Raw genomic sequence first — 17,883 nt, 5'->3', positions numbered from 1 at the left:
CAGCCATGGCATTAAATTCTCACAGAAGAATGAACCCTATTGTGAACTACGCACGCGAGGGATAGAGGTTGCACGCTTCTTATGAGAATCTAATGCCTGATGATCTGAGACAGTGATGCTAGCGCCAGGGAGTGGCTGCAAATACTATCATTAGCACAATAAACGCAGTGCACTTGAATCATCCTGAAACCATCCCTCCCACCCCAGTCCGTGGAAACACTGTCTTCCATGAAACCAGTCCCTGGTGCCAAAAAGGTTGGGAACCACTGCTCTAGAGACTAGGGCCAGCCCATGTCAGTGCAGAGCAAGAAGGGAAGAAGTGGGTCCTGACAAAGTTGTCCTATGCCTTCTGACAAAGCAAACCTCCTAAACAGGAAAGAAAGGAAGCTCTACCCTCCTCAGTGCTCCTCAGGGCCAGGGACTATCTCGGGCACCTGTCCATCCCTGGTGCCAGGCCCAGAGCCAGGCACAAAGTGGCCGGACAACACTGTTGCGGAAGGGCACTTAAGTAGTTGTTGAAAGAACAGAATAGGCTTTGGAATACACACAGTACTACAATCGCAGACTCTGATATCATAATCTAGGTTCTACGAGATCCTGGGCAAGTTAGTTTTTCTAAGTTTGCTTTCTCATATACAAAATGAAGCCAACAGGAATTCCCTGGCAGTCAGGTGGTTAGGTCTCTGTGCTTTTACTCCAAGGGGTCAGTTCGATCCCTGGTAAGGGAACTAAGATCCCACAGGCTGCATAGTGCAGCCAAAAAAAAAAATAATAATAAGGCTAACATTAGCACCCAGCCTTTAACGTTGTGGGGCTAACTAAAAGACATAACACAAAGAATTTAACACGTGCCTGGCCAATCATTAGTGCTCAGTAGTCATTACATGTTGTTATTATCTGTGGTGAAATTTCCAAATTCCTCAGTAGAGGAATGAAAGAATCCAGGGCAAGGTCAGTACAAGACAGCAAAAAGGACCACAATTTTTAAGTTAGATTCAGAACAAGGAGAAGAACAAGGAAGGGGTAGGTTCACTGTTGAGGGACGACGTAGAAAGCTAAGCGAGAGAGATAGGGAATTACTCAACTCTCAATGAAAGTTTGTTGTAAAAAAGGATGATCTTCAAATTACAAAAAATAAACATCATTTGAAAAGGAAAGAGAAGCTCAATAATATAGGAGGAGAGTCAGCAAGCGCCTATTTAAATTGGCTTTTGTCTCTAGACTCAAAAATGACATCAGAGGACATTCAAATAACTTGCAGATGTGATCAGTGTCTGTAATCTTGAGAAGTCAGAACAGAATCTTTCCAGTTTTCAAAAGGGGTGTGTGCGAGAACGTACACATGAGTGTTTGGGGAGGAGAGTTTGGAGTTTAATTCTGGGAATTGCAAACCATGGAGTTCAATGTTAATCCCCAATTCAACAGATGGTCTGTGACCATTTAAAATAGATAGCCTGTGACCATTTAGAAAAGAAACACTTGATTGCTAGGAGCCAGTTTGGGTTCACTGGAAATAAGACACATTAGACAAATCTTACTTCCTTTTAAAAAGGGGCTTTACCAACCGGTGAAATAGTACTTATGTTTGCTAAGGCAATCCACCCACTTACTTGGTATTTATTAATCACTTCCTATGCCAAAGACATAAAGATGACACAGGCCTGGTCTCAGAAATGGCTCCTACTGTGGTTGGTCAACCCAGTGGTGACCTGTGGCTGACTGGTAATGACTCTTAAAGTAGTCATCGCTAGTGGAATAGCTCTGCCTGAAGCCTGCAGATTACTGGGGCAATGTCAATTCAGAGGGAGATCTTGGGATCTGCTTTGATTCATGTCCTGTTCAACATTTTGATCAAAGGTTGAGTTTAGAAGACCCAGAAGACATGCATATCCAATGAGCTCATGACAGAGTGAGAATGGCTACCTGGTGGATGGTAGAATTCTGATTCAAAACGATCTTGAAACCTGTTGGAATAAGCAATGTGACTGATAATAAAATCTAACCCAGCTCAAGGTTGCACTAGAACATTAAGTACCAAGTTCCAATCAAGGGATATAAACCCTGAAAAGCTGTGGGTGCAATAAAAATATGAAGGACATGGAAGACCCAAGGGTGGGTGAGAGATCCAGACTCCACGTGAAAAGCCTGTGAATGGATCTGAGAAGCAAGTAGAAAAATGCGTAGCACATAATAAATGCTCTTCATGAGTTAGTGTTTGTATACAACTATCAGTAGAAGCCTCCCATCCTCCTGGGCTTCCCTAGTGGCTCAGATGATAAAGAATCCACCTGCAATGCGGAGAAGGCAATGGCACCCCACTCCAGTACTCTTGCCTGGAAAATCCCATGGACAGAGGAGCCTGGAAGGCTGAAGTCCATGGGATTGCTGAGGGTCAGACATGACTGAGCAACTTCACTTTCACTTTTCACTTTCATGCATTGGAGAAGGAAATGGCAACCCACTACAGTGTTCTTGCCTGGAGAATCCTAGGGATAGGGGAGCCTGGTGGGCTGCCATCTATGGGGTCGCACAGAGTTGGACACGACTGAAGTGACTTAGCAGCAGCAGCAGCAACGCGGGAGACATGGGCTCAGTCCCTAGGTTGGAAAGATCCCCTGGAGCAGGGAATGGCCACCCACTCCATTATTCTGGCCTGGAGAATTCCATGGACAGAGAAGCCTGGCGGGCTACAGCCCATGGGATCACAAAGAATTGGACACGACTGAGCGACTTTCACACTTTCCCATCCTCCTGTGGGGTGAATGAGTACATTTCCCAGGCAGGTCATTCACAGCCACAAGGACTCAGCTCTCCTACTCAGGGGTCCTGGCAGAGGAAGTGATGCTCAGTTACCTTCTCCCCAGGTGTGACCGAGATGCGCCATACACAGTGCATGTGGGCAGAGTAGCCATTGGGGTACTCGGGGGAGGAGAAGTTGCCTGTACTGTCCTGCAGGGTCTCTCCACAGGCTGTCAAGGAAAGGAAATGATCAGATTGCTTGCTGCAGCTGCCCAGTCCCCCCAACCTTCTGGCTTCTCATCCTGGGCCCTGGTGCCCTTTGGGGGACAGCAGACTGGTTGAGCAGAGCAAAGAGTCTGGGATGGTTCTGTCCCTTTAAGATCCACCTCCTTCTCTTTTTCTATCTAGTGCCAGGGATGCCCTGTTGTCAAGGCAACAAGGCTTCCAGAGTTAAGGTCAAGCTCCTTGGGAGGGCCTCATTCTGTCTCACTTCCTGGGAATTGCTTTGCACGTCCCCCAACCCTTGGCTTTTTCTACTCCCACTGCCCCTCACTCTCAGAGACCCTCAGAAGGTGGGTGGCTCAGCACCTCCCCACTAGAACCGAGCCCCAGTTTGGCTCTGTAACTTGAACACTGCTCCTACCTGGGTGCCCCCTCCTCAGAAACCAGGCTGCCTCTAACTTTTCTAAGTCTCACAGCTTCAACCTTCTTGGCCCCAGGGCCTGCCCTCCACCCGACTCTGTCCCGTCCCCACCCCTGCCCTGACCTGGGCACTTGTAGAGCTTGCGTGCCTGGGCAATGTCCCCCTTGCTGAGTCGTGTCCTCTGGCCAATGGGGGGCTTCACCCCATTCACCTCGTACTTGGGAACGATGGTGTCCAGGAAGATGCCCCTGGGGAGGAGGAGAAGCCCAGGCCCGGGTGAGAATCAAACGGAAGGAGGGTGGCTCGCCTGCATGCACCCAAGGTCACGACCCTGCCAGAGCCCAGACATTCCTCAGCAGGGTCAGGGACGGGTGGAGACATCTCACCCTGTCATTACACTGCCCACTGACCAGCTGCCACCCTGCTCCGTGGCAGCCACGCCACAGGGCCTGGGGGAGCCCCAGGAACACTTGGGAGGTTGAGAACACAGACCTAGGAGGCCCTGGGGACCCACCCGTGCCCTGGCTCTGTCTGGCCCACCTCCCAACCCTGGGAGACCTCAGACCCCCTAGTCAGCCATGTCTCAGCCCTGCTTCTGAGGCCCCTTGTGCTGTATCAGCCCTGCCGACACCCCTCCCAGGACTACCCAGGGCCAGCCCTTCTTTCTTCCTGATGGCACCTGGCACAAGGCCAAAGGGCAGGTTCCACTGTGGCCAGACCAGACCCCAAAACAGCCCCTCCAGCTCCTGACCCATTGTGTCTCCTGTCCCCCCAGTTCCTGCCTGCTGGGTCCCGGGTGTTTCCATCTGGGAAGATCAGAATGCAGGCAGAGCAGGCAGCCCTCCACCTCCCCAGGGCCCCTGACTCACACCCAGCTGGCTGGACCTCAGCAGGAGATGGGGTAGGATTGGTGGGAAATGGGTGGTCTGTGGGTGGGGGCTGGGGTGACCTCACCACCCTTCCTTGGTCTATTCCCTCAGGTCTGGAGGCAGGAAGAGAGGGTCTAGAAGGAGCGACTGAGGAGAGGGGAAGGGCCAGTGTCTGGGAGAACAGAGATGGAGGAAGAGGGCAGAGCCAGGCATGGGAAAGGCCAGGCGTGGCGGGTGAGGGAAAGCCTGAGGAGGGGGAGGGGCAGAGTCCCATACTCTGCTAAGGAGAAGCTGGGATGGGGAGGCTGGGCCAAGACTGCTGGGGGTTCTGCCTGTGGTTTCTGGGAACCTATGCTTAGTCATTCAGTCCTGTCTGACCCTTTGCAACATCCCCTGAACTGTATACCATCAGGCTCCTCTGTCCATGGGATTCTCCAGGCAAGAATACTGGAGTTGGTTACCATTCCCTTCTCCAGGGGATCTTCCCAACCCAGGGATCAAACCCAGGTCTTTCCCACTGCAGGCGGATTCTTTACTGTCTGAGCCACCAGGAAGCCTGGGCTCAGGATAAAGAGTAGGTGTATATGTGCTCATCAACTAGGGAGCGGGGCTGATCCAGGACAGAAGCCAGCCTTTGTACAGATCAGTCAATTACAAAAAGGCAGACCCACCAGAAAAATGTGCCCCCTTTGGCGGATGGTTGAGGGAAAAACTCAGCTCCCTTGGGCTGATACAGCTCCGGGGCCTTGGCATCCCACGTGCCTGGGCAGCAGCTGGGTTTCACCCTCCTGCGGCCACTGTGCCCAGTACTAGGTGAGGAACCTAGGCCCTGGGAGTCCCAGTCCTGCCACCGACCCACCGTGGAAGAGAGCAGCAGGGCAGGTAGCACCCATGGGTCCTCTGCTCCAGGGCCTCAGCCACCCAGGGGCCCACTCTTGTCCTCACTGATGACCCCAGTGGGGCAGGCTAGTGCAAAGTGGGAGGTCTACAGAGGGCAGGGCTGGGCTGCCCCAGAAGAGGGGGGCCCCCATCTCTCACCTGGAGAATGTGTTCCGGGCATAGTGCATGATACTGTCAAAATCATAGGTCTCCCCCAGGGACTCCACCTCCTGGACCTCCATCTTCAGGAAGTTATACTCCTGCCCTGTGAAGACCAGGAGAAGGGAGTGTGGGAGGGGAGGGGGCGGGGGCGGGCGGGGGCAGGTCTGTGGGGGTTGCAGCACTACCTCTTTAGGGTCGGGGATGGGGTCCTCCCTGCTCTTGAGAGGTGACCCCCTACCTGGGGGTCCAGCAGTGGCCCAGGGAAGCCAGGGGGAGAGGCGGGTCTCTAGAAGAGTCTGTCCAGCAGGGTGTAGCTGGGGTGAGGATGTGCTGGAGAAATGACTCAAGGGACGATAGGAAGGAGGCGCCCATTTCTAGAACCACTGGGGAGATGAGAGCAGTGAAGAGGGGAGGAGAGGGAGGAAGCAGGAAGGGAGGGAAGAGAGAGCATAGTAGGGAGAAAGGAGAGAGAAAAAACCCTTTAGAGGACAGAATAGGCAGAGAGCTGAAGACTGGGTAAAAGTGAAGAGAAAGGCTGAGGCAGCATGGAGACAGGGCCGACCCCTCCCCAACCCCCACCCTGAAGGCCAGGTGGGTTCTGGCTGCTCCAGGCAGCCCTGTGTGCAGGACCTAGACCTGTCCGGGCCTCCATCTGACAATGGATTTGAGGTCCCTGAGCTGCCACTGACCCAGAGAAGATGCTTCAGGGGAAGCGTTTGGACCCCAGGCAGGGCTGGGACTGTAATACCACGTTGAGCAAAGGTGATGGCTTAAGGGAGCAGCTCCCACCCTGACCAGAGACCCTGGAAGGGCAGGCAGAGGTCTGTACCTGGCTGGATGTTCTCGCGCACGATGGAGACGTGGCGGTCTCGGTCGGGTCGTGTGTGCTCGTGCCAGAAGCCGATGACGTGACCCAGCTCGTGGACCACGATGCCAAACTTGTCACAGTTCTTGCCAATGGAGATGGCCTGGGGGCCCCCGCCACGGCGGCCCACGTAGGAGCAGCACCTGGAGGGCGGGGCCAGCTCAGGGGGGCGGTCCCGAGCTGGGGGAGTGCATCCACTCAGGGGCCGGGCGTGGCTGCCGGGGGGGTCAAGGAGCAGAGGGGTGGAGGAGGGGCCCGAGCGCGGGATGCCCGGGTTGTGTGCTGGGGTCTGAGCCACATCCGGGGCAGCTCCTGGGGAGATGCTCCCATGGCAGGAGGGGACACATGACCCAGGGCCGTGCCCGGGGGGACGGCTGCAGTACCCAGGACCGAACACGGGCTGGGGCGATGGCCGAGGGTACAGCGCCCAGGGGCCCCTGCTCACCCGCAGGGTCGGTAGGTGAACACGATATAGCTGTCCTCGTCCGTGCGCTCTAAGAAGGTGACACAGGTGTGCTTCTCCCAGTGCCTCATGGCCTGCCGGAAGACTGCCCTCTGGCTGCCTGCGGGGACAAAGGAGGCCAGGCTGTCACAGTGTCCAGGGGGCTCACCTCCACCCTCCGCTAAAGAGTCAGCCATTCATCAGACAGGCAGAAGGCACCACTCACACCACCGCGTGTGAGGCTGCTCGGCGGGGGGGGGTGGGGGGCCTCCACCCCCAACCGCCCCCGGGGGGGGCCTCCACCCCCAACCGCCCCCACCGCCCCCACCGCCCCCAACATCATGCTCACCAGTGAAGTTGCCCCCAATGACAAAGGGGATGACTCCATCAGGCCACACCCGCTCTGGTCTGGACGTTGCTGCCCGCCGGCTCCGGGACCGGCTTTTCCATCTCCCACGGCTTCTCCTCTGAGGCTTCATACTAGTGTTCTGGCTGTTGAGGGTAGAGGAGTTTCCTGAAACTAAAAAAGGAAGCCATTGGTAGCAAGGGCATGAAGGGCAGGAGGAAGCAAATGACAACCGATCCTCATTGTCTAGGGGTTCTGTACCTGCCCACTCCCTAAAATTTGTAAACCCCCCCAAACCAAGACCATCAGCTCTTTCATGGTCACTGGCTGTGATGCAGAGCAGTGAGAAATTTGAGTCACCCAATGTACATGACCTGGCTGAGCCTGAACAAGAGGACAGGCTGCCTCCCTATTTCAGCTCATTCTGTAGGTAAGTATCTTCTTCATAATTTAGTTAGCGCCACTTTTTTTGTGTTGTTTTTTTTTTTTTCATTTTTATGCCTTTTCTTGGTGATTTCACTGTCTAAAATGACCCTCTCCCTAACTCCCAAGTGCAAGAGGGCTGGGATGTATATAGAGAAAATACCTGTGTTAGATAATCTTCATTCAGGCTTGACTTACAGTGCTGTTGACCATGAGTTCAGTGTTAATAAATCAATGACATAGCAAATAAGATGTCTTTAAATAGAAACACATATATGACTTGGTTATGTGTTAACAAGTTGATGAAAATGTGACCAGAAGCTTGTAGGAACTTAACCTTGTATTTCTCCTAGGAGTAATGGCTCAGAATTCACTAATTCAGTGTTTGCAGTGACTTTATGGAAACTAACTATAAGGTTATAGTTATAACCTTATAACTATAAACTGTAGCTGCCATGAACAATAAGAATAGACTACAAGTAAATAAGAGAACAGTGGTGTACTCATTTCCCTGGACCTACAGGGAACCTGAGACTAGGAAACATTCCTGCTCAGCTAATGAAAGTGTTAGTCGCTCAATCATGTCTGACTCTATATGACCCCGTAGACTATAGCCCACTAGGCTCCTCTATCCATGGAATTCTCCAGGCAAGAATACTGGAGTGGGTTGCTGTGCCCTCCTCCAGGGGATCTTCCCGACCCAGGGATCAAACCAGAGTCTCATGCATTGCAGGCAGATTCTTTACCGCCTGAGCTACCAGGGAACTTTCATAATTGTGGAGCATACAGAACTTAATGTCTTCTTTAAGAATTCCCAAGTACAGGTCCTCATTTGACACAGTAGCTCTCATGCTGGACTGGGCAAGTGTCACTACCTACATTTGACAGATAAGGAAACTAAAGCCTAGGACTTGTCCAAAGTCAGATGGTAAGTGGCAGGTCCAGGTGATCCAAATCTCCATTCAGCTTTCCCCTTGTCTTTCCCCTTATCCCATGTCTCCTAGTCCCCCCACTAAGGTCAAATAAGCCTTGCCAGTTATCAGGCTACCAGGTCACCCTCCAGTGCCAGCTGCTCACTGGCATAGTTTGACCTTTACTCCATGGACTGCCCAGCAAAGATCCTCCCTCATGCAGACTGGACAACTACCCAGCACCACCAGAGTATGCCCAGAACAGGCCCCACTGAGAATCCCCCACTTTGGCAAGGGGAGGGTTATCTGTGAGCAGGACCACGGTGCAGAGCAGTGAGAAGGCTGGACAGAACTAAAAGAGCCCAGGGCCTCGACCCCACCCCCCCCTCCCCCATTCACAAGTGCCAGGCTGGCTGGGAGGTGCTTGGACCCACTGCTGACCTTGAAGAGCTTCAAGTCCAGCTGGGGAGAGAGAAGTATAAACAAGTCATTGCAGTGTGATTTGACTTGTGAGATGCTAATAGTGTAAGCCCAGAGCAGAGAGAGCACAGCAACTGGTGGCCTGGTCATGCCTGGGAGACGATCAGGGAAGATTCTCTGATCAGGAAGATCAGAGAAGCTCTTGAGATAGGCCATGAAGGATGCGTAGAGACTTGCAAAATGGGAGCAGGAGGAGAGGCCAGGAGGGATTGTGGGGTTGAGCAAAGAACTTGGGATTTAGAGTGTGAAGGCTTGGGTTCCTGTCCCGGTTCCGCCACTGACTAGCTCTGGGATCTTGAGTAAGTCACCTTACCTCTGTGACTCGGTTTCTGTAGTCTCTGATTTACGATGGTTTGACTTACAGTGTTTTGACTTTATGATGGGACGAATGTGATCCACACTCAGGAGAAACTACACTTCAAAGTTTGTTTTTTAAGTTTCCTGAGCTAGTGATAGGCAGTGTCCTCTCCTGAGATGCTGGGCAGTGGCAGCAAGCTGCAGCTCCCCACCAGCCACACCATCGTGCCGGGAAACAACCCACACATTTGCAACCATTCTGTACGCAGACCATCATTCTATTTTTACTTTCAGGACAGTATTCAATAATTACATGAGGGATACATCATTTTATTATAAAATAGGTTTTGTGTTAAGATGATTTTGCCCAATAATAGGTGTATGTAAGTGTCCTGAGCACCTTTAAGATAGGCTAGGCTGAGCTATGATGTTCAGTAGATTTGGTGTATTAAAAGCATTTTCAACTTCACCTATTTTCAATTTATGATGGGTTTATCAGGATATACCCCATCTTGGCTCAGATAGTAAAGAATCTGCCAGCAATGCAGGAGACTCAGGTCTGATCCCTGGGTTGGGAAGATCCCCCAGAGGAGGGAATGTCTACCCACTCCAGTATTCTTGCCTGGAGAATTCCATGGACAGAAGAGCCTGGCGGGGCTGCAGTCCATGGGATCACAAAGAGTTGGACATGACTGAGCAACTAACACACTTTGACTTTTTCACACTTTCAGCCCAACCATAAGGTGAGGAAGATCTGTGTCTGTAAAGTGGGAGTTGTCCTGACCTACCTTTGAAGGTGGTTGGGGACAGTCAAGTTAGAAAAAAGTACTTTTTGAAAGTACTTCATAAACTGTAAGCAAAAACAACATGGGTGCTTAGCTTTGGGTATGTCTACACTTGCCACTGTACTGGGGAAGGGATAAAGATACACTAGGAGAAGACAAGCCCTTATGCTGGATTCAAGTTCACCACCTCTGTCCTGGGAGGGCCTGGCTGAGAACAGAGGCATTCCCTGTTTCTCCAATTCTGGAACCCGTTTCTGGGACAGAGGAGGGCTGGCCTGTACCCAGTGTACCTGCAGCTTTGATGGAAGACCTGCGGGTTGCACGCTGTCTGAGGTCCGCAGCCTGCTGCACTTGGAAGGCCCTCAAGTCCTCCTCGTCCAGGGCGATGTCCCCAAGGAAGGCAGCTGGAGAGAGAAGAGGCGAGGACAGTCAGTCGCCCTGTGCAGCACTGACTGCCTGACCCGTGGCCACTGCCCCGGCCCTCACTGCAACTGTAATCCTCAAATGCCTTCTAAGGAAGAAGAGTAGTGGGGGGCCAGCTTTGCGGATCTTTTAGGAAACTCAAGCTCATTTTTCAGTTGAAATCTCATCAAAGCTGATGCTCAGCCTCACCAGACTCCTCAAAGACAGGGTCATTTCATGTATTCCATCATTCTTTAGCAAATGCCTAGTAATGTCTCAACAGTAAAGAATTCACCGGCAAAGCAGAAGATGTAGATGGGGGGTTGGATCCCTGGGTCAGGAAAATCCCCTGGAGGAGGAAATGGCAACCCACTCCAATATTCTTGCCTGGAGAATCCACAGGCAAAGGAGCCTGGTGGGCTATAGTCCGTGGGGTCACAAAGAGTCTGAGCACACAGTAAGCACCTACTGTGGGCCAGGTGCTACTCTACTGTTGAGCAAGACAGAAGTGGTCCCCACTCGCTTGTAGGAAACTGACCTTAAAGATATACAAGTAAACAAAAACAGAGCTGGAGAATTCCAGGAGAGGATGGGTATTCCCAACAAAATCAAAGGCATTAAGAGGACAGAGTGTCTACTTTGGGGGTCCAAAACCTTGGCATTGTGTTGGGCATATGGAATTCGCTTAACAATTGCCATTTCAATTACACTGAGGGGGACCCTATGAATAAAAATGGGAGCAGGAAAGTGTGGTAGGGAAGTCAGGACACCTGATGGGCTCAGAGGAAAAGGTTTAACAGTGATTCCAGTCTGAGTCTCAAGTCCCCTCTCAGGAGGGAGAAAGATCTGGGGGAAAAGAGTCCCCCACCCCACGGCGTTTTGATTTCTGGTGCTGTGGGGAGAGGTTTCCTGAGGGATGTATGCCCAGCCAGCAGTGGGATTGCTTTGTCATATGGCAGTTCTATTCCCAACTTATTTTAAGGAATCTCCACACTGTTCTCCATAGTGGCAGTACCAGTATGCATTCCCACCAACAGTGTAGAAGGGTTCCCTTTTCTTCACACCCTCTCCAGCATTTATTGTCTGTAGACTTTTTGACGATGGCCATGCTGACTGGAGTGAGATGACACCTTATTGTGGTTTTGATTTGTGTTTCTCTAATAATGAGTGATGTTGAACATCTTTTCATGAGGTTTTTAGAGGGATGGACTGAACAGTGTGCTTTCTGAAAAATACAGGGGGAGCTGAACCCTTTGGAAGGTGCTCAGATACAAGCTTTCACGCTGGGCTGCGGTATGGGAGGCAGGAGGCGGCATTGGAGGTGGAGCAGAGAGCAGCCTCCCACAGACCCACCCACAGCGACATCTGCTTCTCATCCCCAGTGCTACAGAGGCCTGGAGAGCAGCATTACACAAACTGTTCTAACCTTGAGGCCTTGCACACAGGTTTTTCCTCACCAGCTGGCCCACTGGGTGGACACACACATACACACCCCTCTAGTCATCACCACAGCATCATACACAGGGGTCAGTGTTTCACCAGACTCATGGTAACATCCACACCTCTGCCATCCAAAACAGAGCTCCAAAAGTCACATAGACATTCCTGCACACACGAGCAGCACCCACACCACCCCTTCTGGTAGTGGCAGGCACTCGATATACATTTGTTCAAGTCAAGTGTCATGCTGACATACTTCGGGCTTGCAAACATGTGCCAACAGACACTCACTCTTCGACAGGTGTGACCTGGAGCTGGATGGGCAGAATGTGGAATGACTTTATCAGTTGTCTAGGCCAGTGTCCCATTTTATAGATGCAGAAACTGAGGCCCAGAAGGGCGATGATTTAATGGAGATCATGCTGCTAGTCACTACCAAGGCTGGATTTATACCTCAGGCCTCCCAATTCCCAGTCCAGCGCTCACTGCACTCGAGTTCGTCAGCTTGTAGAACCCACATTCTAAATTGTTTGTTTAGTTGCTAAGTCATGTCTGACTCATTTGCGACCCCATGGACCGCAGCCCGCCAGGCTCCTCTGTCCATGGGATTTCCCAGGCAAGAATACTGACATGGGTTGCCATTTCCTTCTCCAGGGGATCTTCCCAACCCAGGGATCAAACTCCCACCTCCTGCATTGGCAGGCAGATTCTTTTCTAATGAGCCACCAGGGAAGGCCCATATTCTAAATACATATACACAAAAATACTCATTCAGAAACACACATCCACCAAAAAATATACACATCACAGACAGTCCTAAAACACATGCAGAAGCTCCAACACACACAAACCAACAGCAAGTTCCAAACCCTTTAAGCCAGTAATAGTAGCAATAATGACACCTTATGTAAATATCTGTTGAAATTTGCCTGGTGCTTTCCTGTTGACAAAGTGCTCTCACATTAATGAATTCATTAATCCTGGCCCGCCAGGGATATTCCCAATAAGCCAAACTCCAGCCATACACTTGCCAAGGAGCATCCCATTACAAACTCTTGGAGAAATAACCTAGTGGTTAGATTTGAGCCCTCCTCCCTGACTTGAGTGGTCCGGGAAACGGTGGCTGAGTGGTAAAGAATCTGCCTGCAATGCAAGAGCCAGGTTTGACTCCTGGGTTGGGAAGATCCCATGAAGGAGGGCATGGCAACCCACTTCAGTATTCTTGCCTGGAAATTCCCATGGATAGAGGAGCCTGGCCGGCTACAGTCCATGGGGTTGCAAAGAGTCGCACACGACTGAAGTGACTTAGCACGTGCGCTCACGCCAGCCCTGACTTGAGAGATCAGAACACTTGAATGTGAGATGGGAAATGACTTGGCCAAGGTCACCAACTGGTAAGTGGCCCAGAACTTCTTCCTCCACATGGGAAAGATTTTCTTACTGAAAACTTCTTGGTGGCCTTGGCTCAGCAACTGATGGGACAGCAATACAAGGTGCTTCTCAGCTGTGGTCTGAGCAAGGACATGGGATGGGAGACACACCCCACGGAGGTGGTGGCGGGTCCCATGTGCTAAAGTCTACACAGGCACCCAGTGCCACATGAATGCCCCTACACCTCTGCTCTCTTTGCACCTCTACACGGACACTGTACCCTCAGGCTCACACAGCCACAACCATAGGCATCACAAGGATACAATGTGACTGGATATTTAAACTCATCTTCGGACACAGCAGCGAAGAACAAGGTCTTTGGAGTCAGACAGATCTGCTTTGAATCTGCGTGACTACCCTCTCACTGACAAGTCACAAAAACTCTTCTAAATCTCAATTTTCCCCTACATAAAAAAGGAGCTAATAAAAGAATCTGTCTCCCAAGATAACTGCACAAAATAAAGCATGTAAAGAGAGCATCCAGCACAAAGCCTGGAGCATAGTAAGCACCCACTAAATGGCCACTGTTAATATCACCCCAATAAGAGCCCCATGGTCTCAAGGTCAGCTCTCTACTTTCAAGGCCATACAGTTTTCACCCACACAGGCCTCTGGGCTCATTGAAACCCCTGAGAAGCAGAACATTTCATTCCAAGTACAGAGGCCACAGAACTGTGCTGGCCTGTGGGAGCAAGGCAGTATGGAGGGCTAGCTGAGCAGAAGGCAGGACCAGTCCTGGGCTAGGCTAGAGGCCCTGGGCTAGTCTAGAAGTGGAGCACTCACTGTCAGCAGCGGCCAGTGGTGTGAATGTCATGACTGAAGAATGTGAAGGAACCAAGGCGGGAGGGTTGATGGGGTGGGCAGGAGACCCTTATGGCCGGGAGCTGAAGGCCCTGACCATGCGCAGTGCCCTCCAGGGCAGTTAGGGAAACTGGATTCTGGAGAGTCCAGGAAGCCCCTCCTCACCCAGAAGGAAGGGTCAAGGTCAGAGTAGTAGTTGTTTTCAACATGGAATCAAACGTTTTGTTTTGTTTTCAGGCTATAAATCAGCCAGGGGCATTTATGAATGCTCCATAGCCAGTCCCCCCACCTCAAGCAGGATATGAAAGACATCAAGCTGCATCCCTTGAGCACATCCTTTGGTTGGCCTTGGGACTCCACAGAGTCGCCTCCCCTTTTGGAAGGACGGAGAGGAGCCTGGCTGGTGTGATACAGAACCATGTATACCAGGCGTCCTACACAGGTCCCACCCATCACACAAATGCAGGCTTCTAGCAAGCTTCTAGCTGGGGGAGGACATGCTTAAGCTCCTGCAACTGTCTGTGTGTGTGTTTAGTCACTCAGTCATGTCTGACTTTTTGTGGTGCCATGGATAGTAGCCCACCAGGCTCCTCCGTCCTTGGAATTTTCCCAGGCAAGAATACTGGAGTGGGTTGCTATTTCCTCCTCCAGGGGATCTTCCCCACCCAGGGATCAAACCCAGGGTCTCCTGCATTGCAGACAGATTCTTTACCACTAGTGTCACTCGGAAGCCCCCCTGCAAGTGTTTGCATGTACTTAATCACAGCCATACATTTACACACAGGGGCATATGAGCACATACACATGTACTCAGGAGTACCCACACGCACAGTTGAATAGACTTGCCCATAGAGCAGGGACACACCCACAGACATGTAAAAACACACTAACTGCTTCCCTGTGCAAGTCCCAGTGTTTTCAAATACACAAAGAACTGTATGTGCACACCCCATTTCACAGGCTACACCCCCTCTCTGAAGGAGAGGGGCACCTTTAGAAATGGAGAGAGGAGAGGAGAAAGGGAGAGTAGCTGAATCCCTTGGCTATCCTTAGGAGGTCTTTAGTGGCCTGAGGAGTGATGCACTCTACTGCATCCCCTCCTCCCCCAATATCTTTTCCCAAAATCCCTGGAGAAACTAGAGTTTCTGGAGCTTCTTCTTCCAGGAGAGTCCCAATGTTTCCCCGTTCATCCCGAGTCCAGGAAGATTATAAGACTTTTCCTCCTTCCTTGGGGCACCGAAAAGAGAAGGTGACTCATGGAGCAGGGGTATAGGTGGGTGGGTGACTCATGCAGCGTGTCTGGAGGGGGGAAGTGGTCTGGCAGGAGAAGGAATTGCTTCTCAACCTCCAGAGCCTATAATCTACTCCTCTGAGGCCCTGTGAAGTCCAAATCTGGGTTACAAAGCCCCTGGGATAAGGATGGTGAGCTACTAGACCACCTGGCCTCCCCATAGCATATCTCTGAGCTGCCAACTGAGGCAGAATTAAGGTCCTTGCTGGCTCAGGAGCATCCTGTGGGCTTCTCTGCTGAATGGAGCAGCTGCGTCCCAATTCTTGCCTCTATGGTCTCTCCCAGAGCCCTGAGTCATCTGGAGCAGAAGGAACTGGGAATCTTGGGAAACAATTTCCTTGATGGTTTGGCATCCCAACATACAAAAAATGAGGGCTGAGTCGCAATCTCCCTGGGAGAGAAAAAGAGGGCTTGGTGGAAACGGCTCTGAGCACACACAGGCTATTTTGGCTTCCTGCCCTTTGCTCTGGTCTTGCCAGAACCTCTCCAGGGTCTCAAGGGTCTTAATTCTGTCCTTACCGCCAACAGTAACCCCAACTCTGACAGTCAGAAGAAGGAGAAGGAAGAGAAGGGAGCTGGAGAGCATCAAGCAGGTACAGCCAGGTGCATTCAAAGGAAGTCAAGTCAGACACCATCTGCCACCAGCATCTGGAGGTCAGGGCTCAGCTGGGGCAAGAGGTGACGGCAGGCAGGAGAAGTTAACACAAACAGAGGAAAGAATCTGGGGACCTGAGGCCCGAGGGTGCTGATATGGGGTCTTAGGAGTCAGGCAGGAGGGAGGAAGGGCTGTACCAGTCACACTAAGGAGGGAAGCCCGCTCCAACCCCAAGTCTTGGCCTTGTCAGGCTCTCCTGGCCACCCCTAGGTCTGGCCCAGCTCCCCACAAGCCTCACTTCACCCTAGTGGAGAACTTGCTCCAAAGCCTTCGTTTGAAGTTCCAACTCAGCTAGCCCCACCCAGCCAGCATGAAATCTGAGACTGGGATGGAGCCCTGAACCTTCCCTGCTCCAAAAAATCGCTCCAATTTCCAACTGGTAGTGAAATACATCAGCCTGGCTTCCTTCCTATTCTTTAAGGCCTTGTCCAGCTCTCTTTCTCCATGAAGATTTCCCAAGCCTTCCCGGCATGCTGTGATCACTGTTTCTCTGCCAGCACCACTACCATGGGGCAAGAGGTTCCTTGAGCCTTTAAGGGCTTTCCCTCCAAGGTGGCACATAAGATATCTTGGTTTGTGCAGTTGGTTCATCCACAGATGTCTTGTGCCCCCTTTGGACTGTAAGCTCTTTGAGGGCAGGGAGCCTGGCTTATAATTCTTTCTCTCACAACATCAAGACCATGGCCTGGGACCTTTCTGTAATGGAATTCTCCAGGCAAGAATACTGGAGGGGTAGCCATTCCTGTCTCCAGGGGATCTTCCCCACCCAGGGACTGAACTCAGGTCTCCTGCATTGCAGGTGGATTCTTTATTGTCTGAGACACCAGGGAAGCCCAAATGCAGGCCAGTTGAATGAAAATGACACAGGACGGGGTTAGGAAGCTATTCTCTTTTCCTGAAAACCAAGCCCATTTTCTCAGGAAAAAAAAAAAAAAGTAAGTGTGTGAGGCACAGAAAACATGGGGTAAGCCACCAATGTTTATTTAGTGCTTCCTGAGTGTTAAGCTCTAATACACATTTTATATGTGTTCTCACATTTAATCTTCACCACCAACTCTACCGAGAAATGTATTATCAGTTCCATTTTACAGGTGAGAAAAGCAAAGTCCAGAGATGATAATTACTGTTCCCAAGATGCTACAGCTAATGAGTTGTGGGTCCAGGATTGAGAGCTATGTCTGCCTGCCTGCAAAGCCCACACTGTGGCCACTTAGCCTTATGTCCACCCCAAGCCCAGTGAGAAAGATGGAGGCTAACGTCTGGTTTGCTCACAGCCCAGCACGGGTGGAGGAGGAAGGATTTCGGCTTCGGCTTCTCCTGCTCCCACTGGAAGGTCCCTTATGCCTGTAGTTTGCTCTGCTCCATCACCCGAAGAGGGGTCCCCTGGGTCAGAACCAGAGCAACCTGACCCCCTGTCCCCCGTGCCACCCACAGGTATGTCTAGAATTCCAAGCACCCCGAGTCATTCCCCTGGCCCTGGCTATTTGGAGACAGTCTGAAATCAGAGGCTGGAAGTCGAGGAAAGGTTCTGATATCTTATGCCCTGTGTGTTCTCTTGTCCATGGCAGCCTGTTCAGGGTCATCCGATCAGGCAAATGGCTGGAGTGCAAGACCATCTGGTCACTCTAGTAGGGGGGAGGGGGGGAATCCCTCTGGGCCCAGCAGGAGTGAAGGGGTTACACCAGGTCTTCATGGACAAAGAACACACACACACACACACCCTCTGGGGCCCTGACCTGGGCTAATTAACCTTCAGTGTCTGCAGGATGGAGAGAGCTGATATACAGTACCTAAGTTCCGTTTTTCCCCCTTTCCACCACCACTTGGCCTTGGCAGGGGCCTCTGGCACAGGGGGACAGAAGTCAGTCCCAGTCCTGAGCTGGCTTCTCTGACTTTTGACAGCTGTCTCTGAGGTCTCAGTAAACTGCTGCTGCTGGTGGGGAAATGGGATCCCCAGGGGGCATGATCTCAGAGGATCCCTTGAAAAAAACTTTCTTCCACTTGGACTGGGTGGGTGGGGGG

The 17,883-nt window shown here is 51.6% G+C and overlaps 1 protein-coding gene across 2 annotated transcripts in view; it reads right to left on the bottom strand.

The window, feature by feature from the left end:
- Positions 1-17,883, bottom strand: part of BMP1 (bone morphogenetic protein 1) — a 47,595-nt gene that overhangs the window by 28,742 nt on the left and 970 nt on the right. For both annotated transcript variants that reach the window (XM_061426924.1, XM_061426923.1), the window contains exons 2-8: positions 10,132-10,245; positions 6,949-7,119; positions 6,603-6,720; positions 6,122-6,300; positions 5,290-5,395; positions 3,506-3,630; positions 2,854-2,969 (exon numbers count right to left, since the gene is read on the bottom strand). In XM_061426924.1, the coding sequence (XP_061282908.1) occupies positions 2,854-2,969; positions 3,506-3,630; positions 5,290-5,395; positions 6,122-6,300; positions 6,603-6,720; positions 6,949-7,119; positions 10,132-10,245 (929 nt within the window). The remainder of the gene's footprint in view (positions 1-2,853; positions 2,970-3,505; positions 3,631-5,289; positions 5,396-6,121; positions 6,301-6,602; positions 6,721-6,948; positions 7,120-10,131; positions 10,246-17,883) is intronic.

Source organism: Bos javanicus, chromosome 8 (genome assembly GCF_032452875.1).
Source record: "Bos javanicus breed banteng chromosome 8, ARS-OSU_banteng_1.0, whole genome shotgun sequence".
Lineage (NCBI taxonomy): Eukaryota > Metazoa > Chordata > Mammalia > Artiodactyla > Bovidae > Bos > Bos javanicus.
The sequence above is the reverse complement of the archived record's forward strand: the minus strand, read 5'-3'. Positions and strand labels throughout refer to the sequence as shown.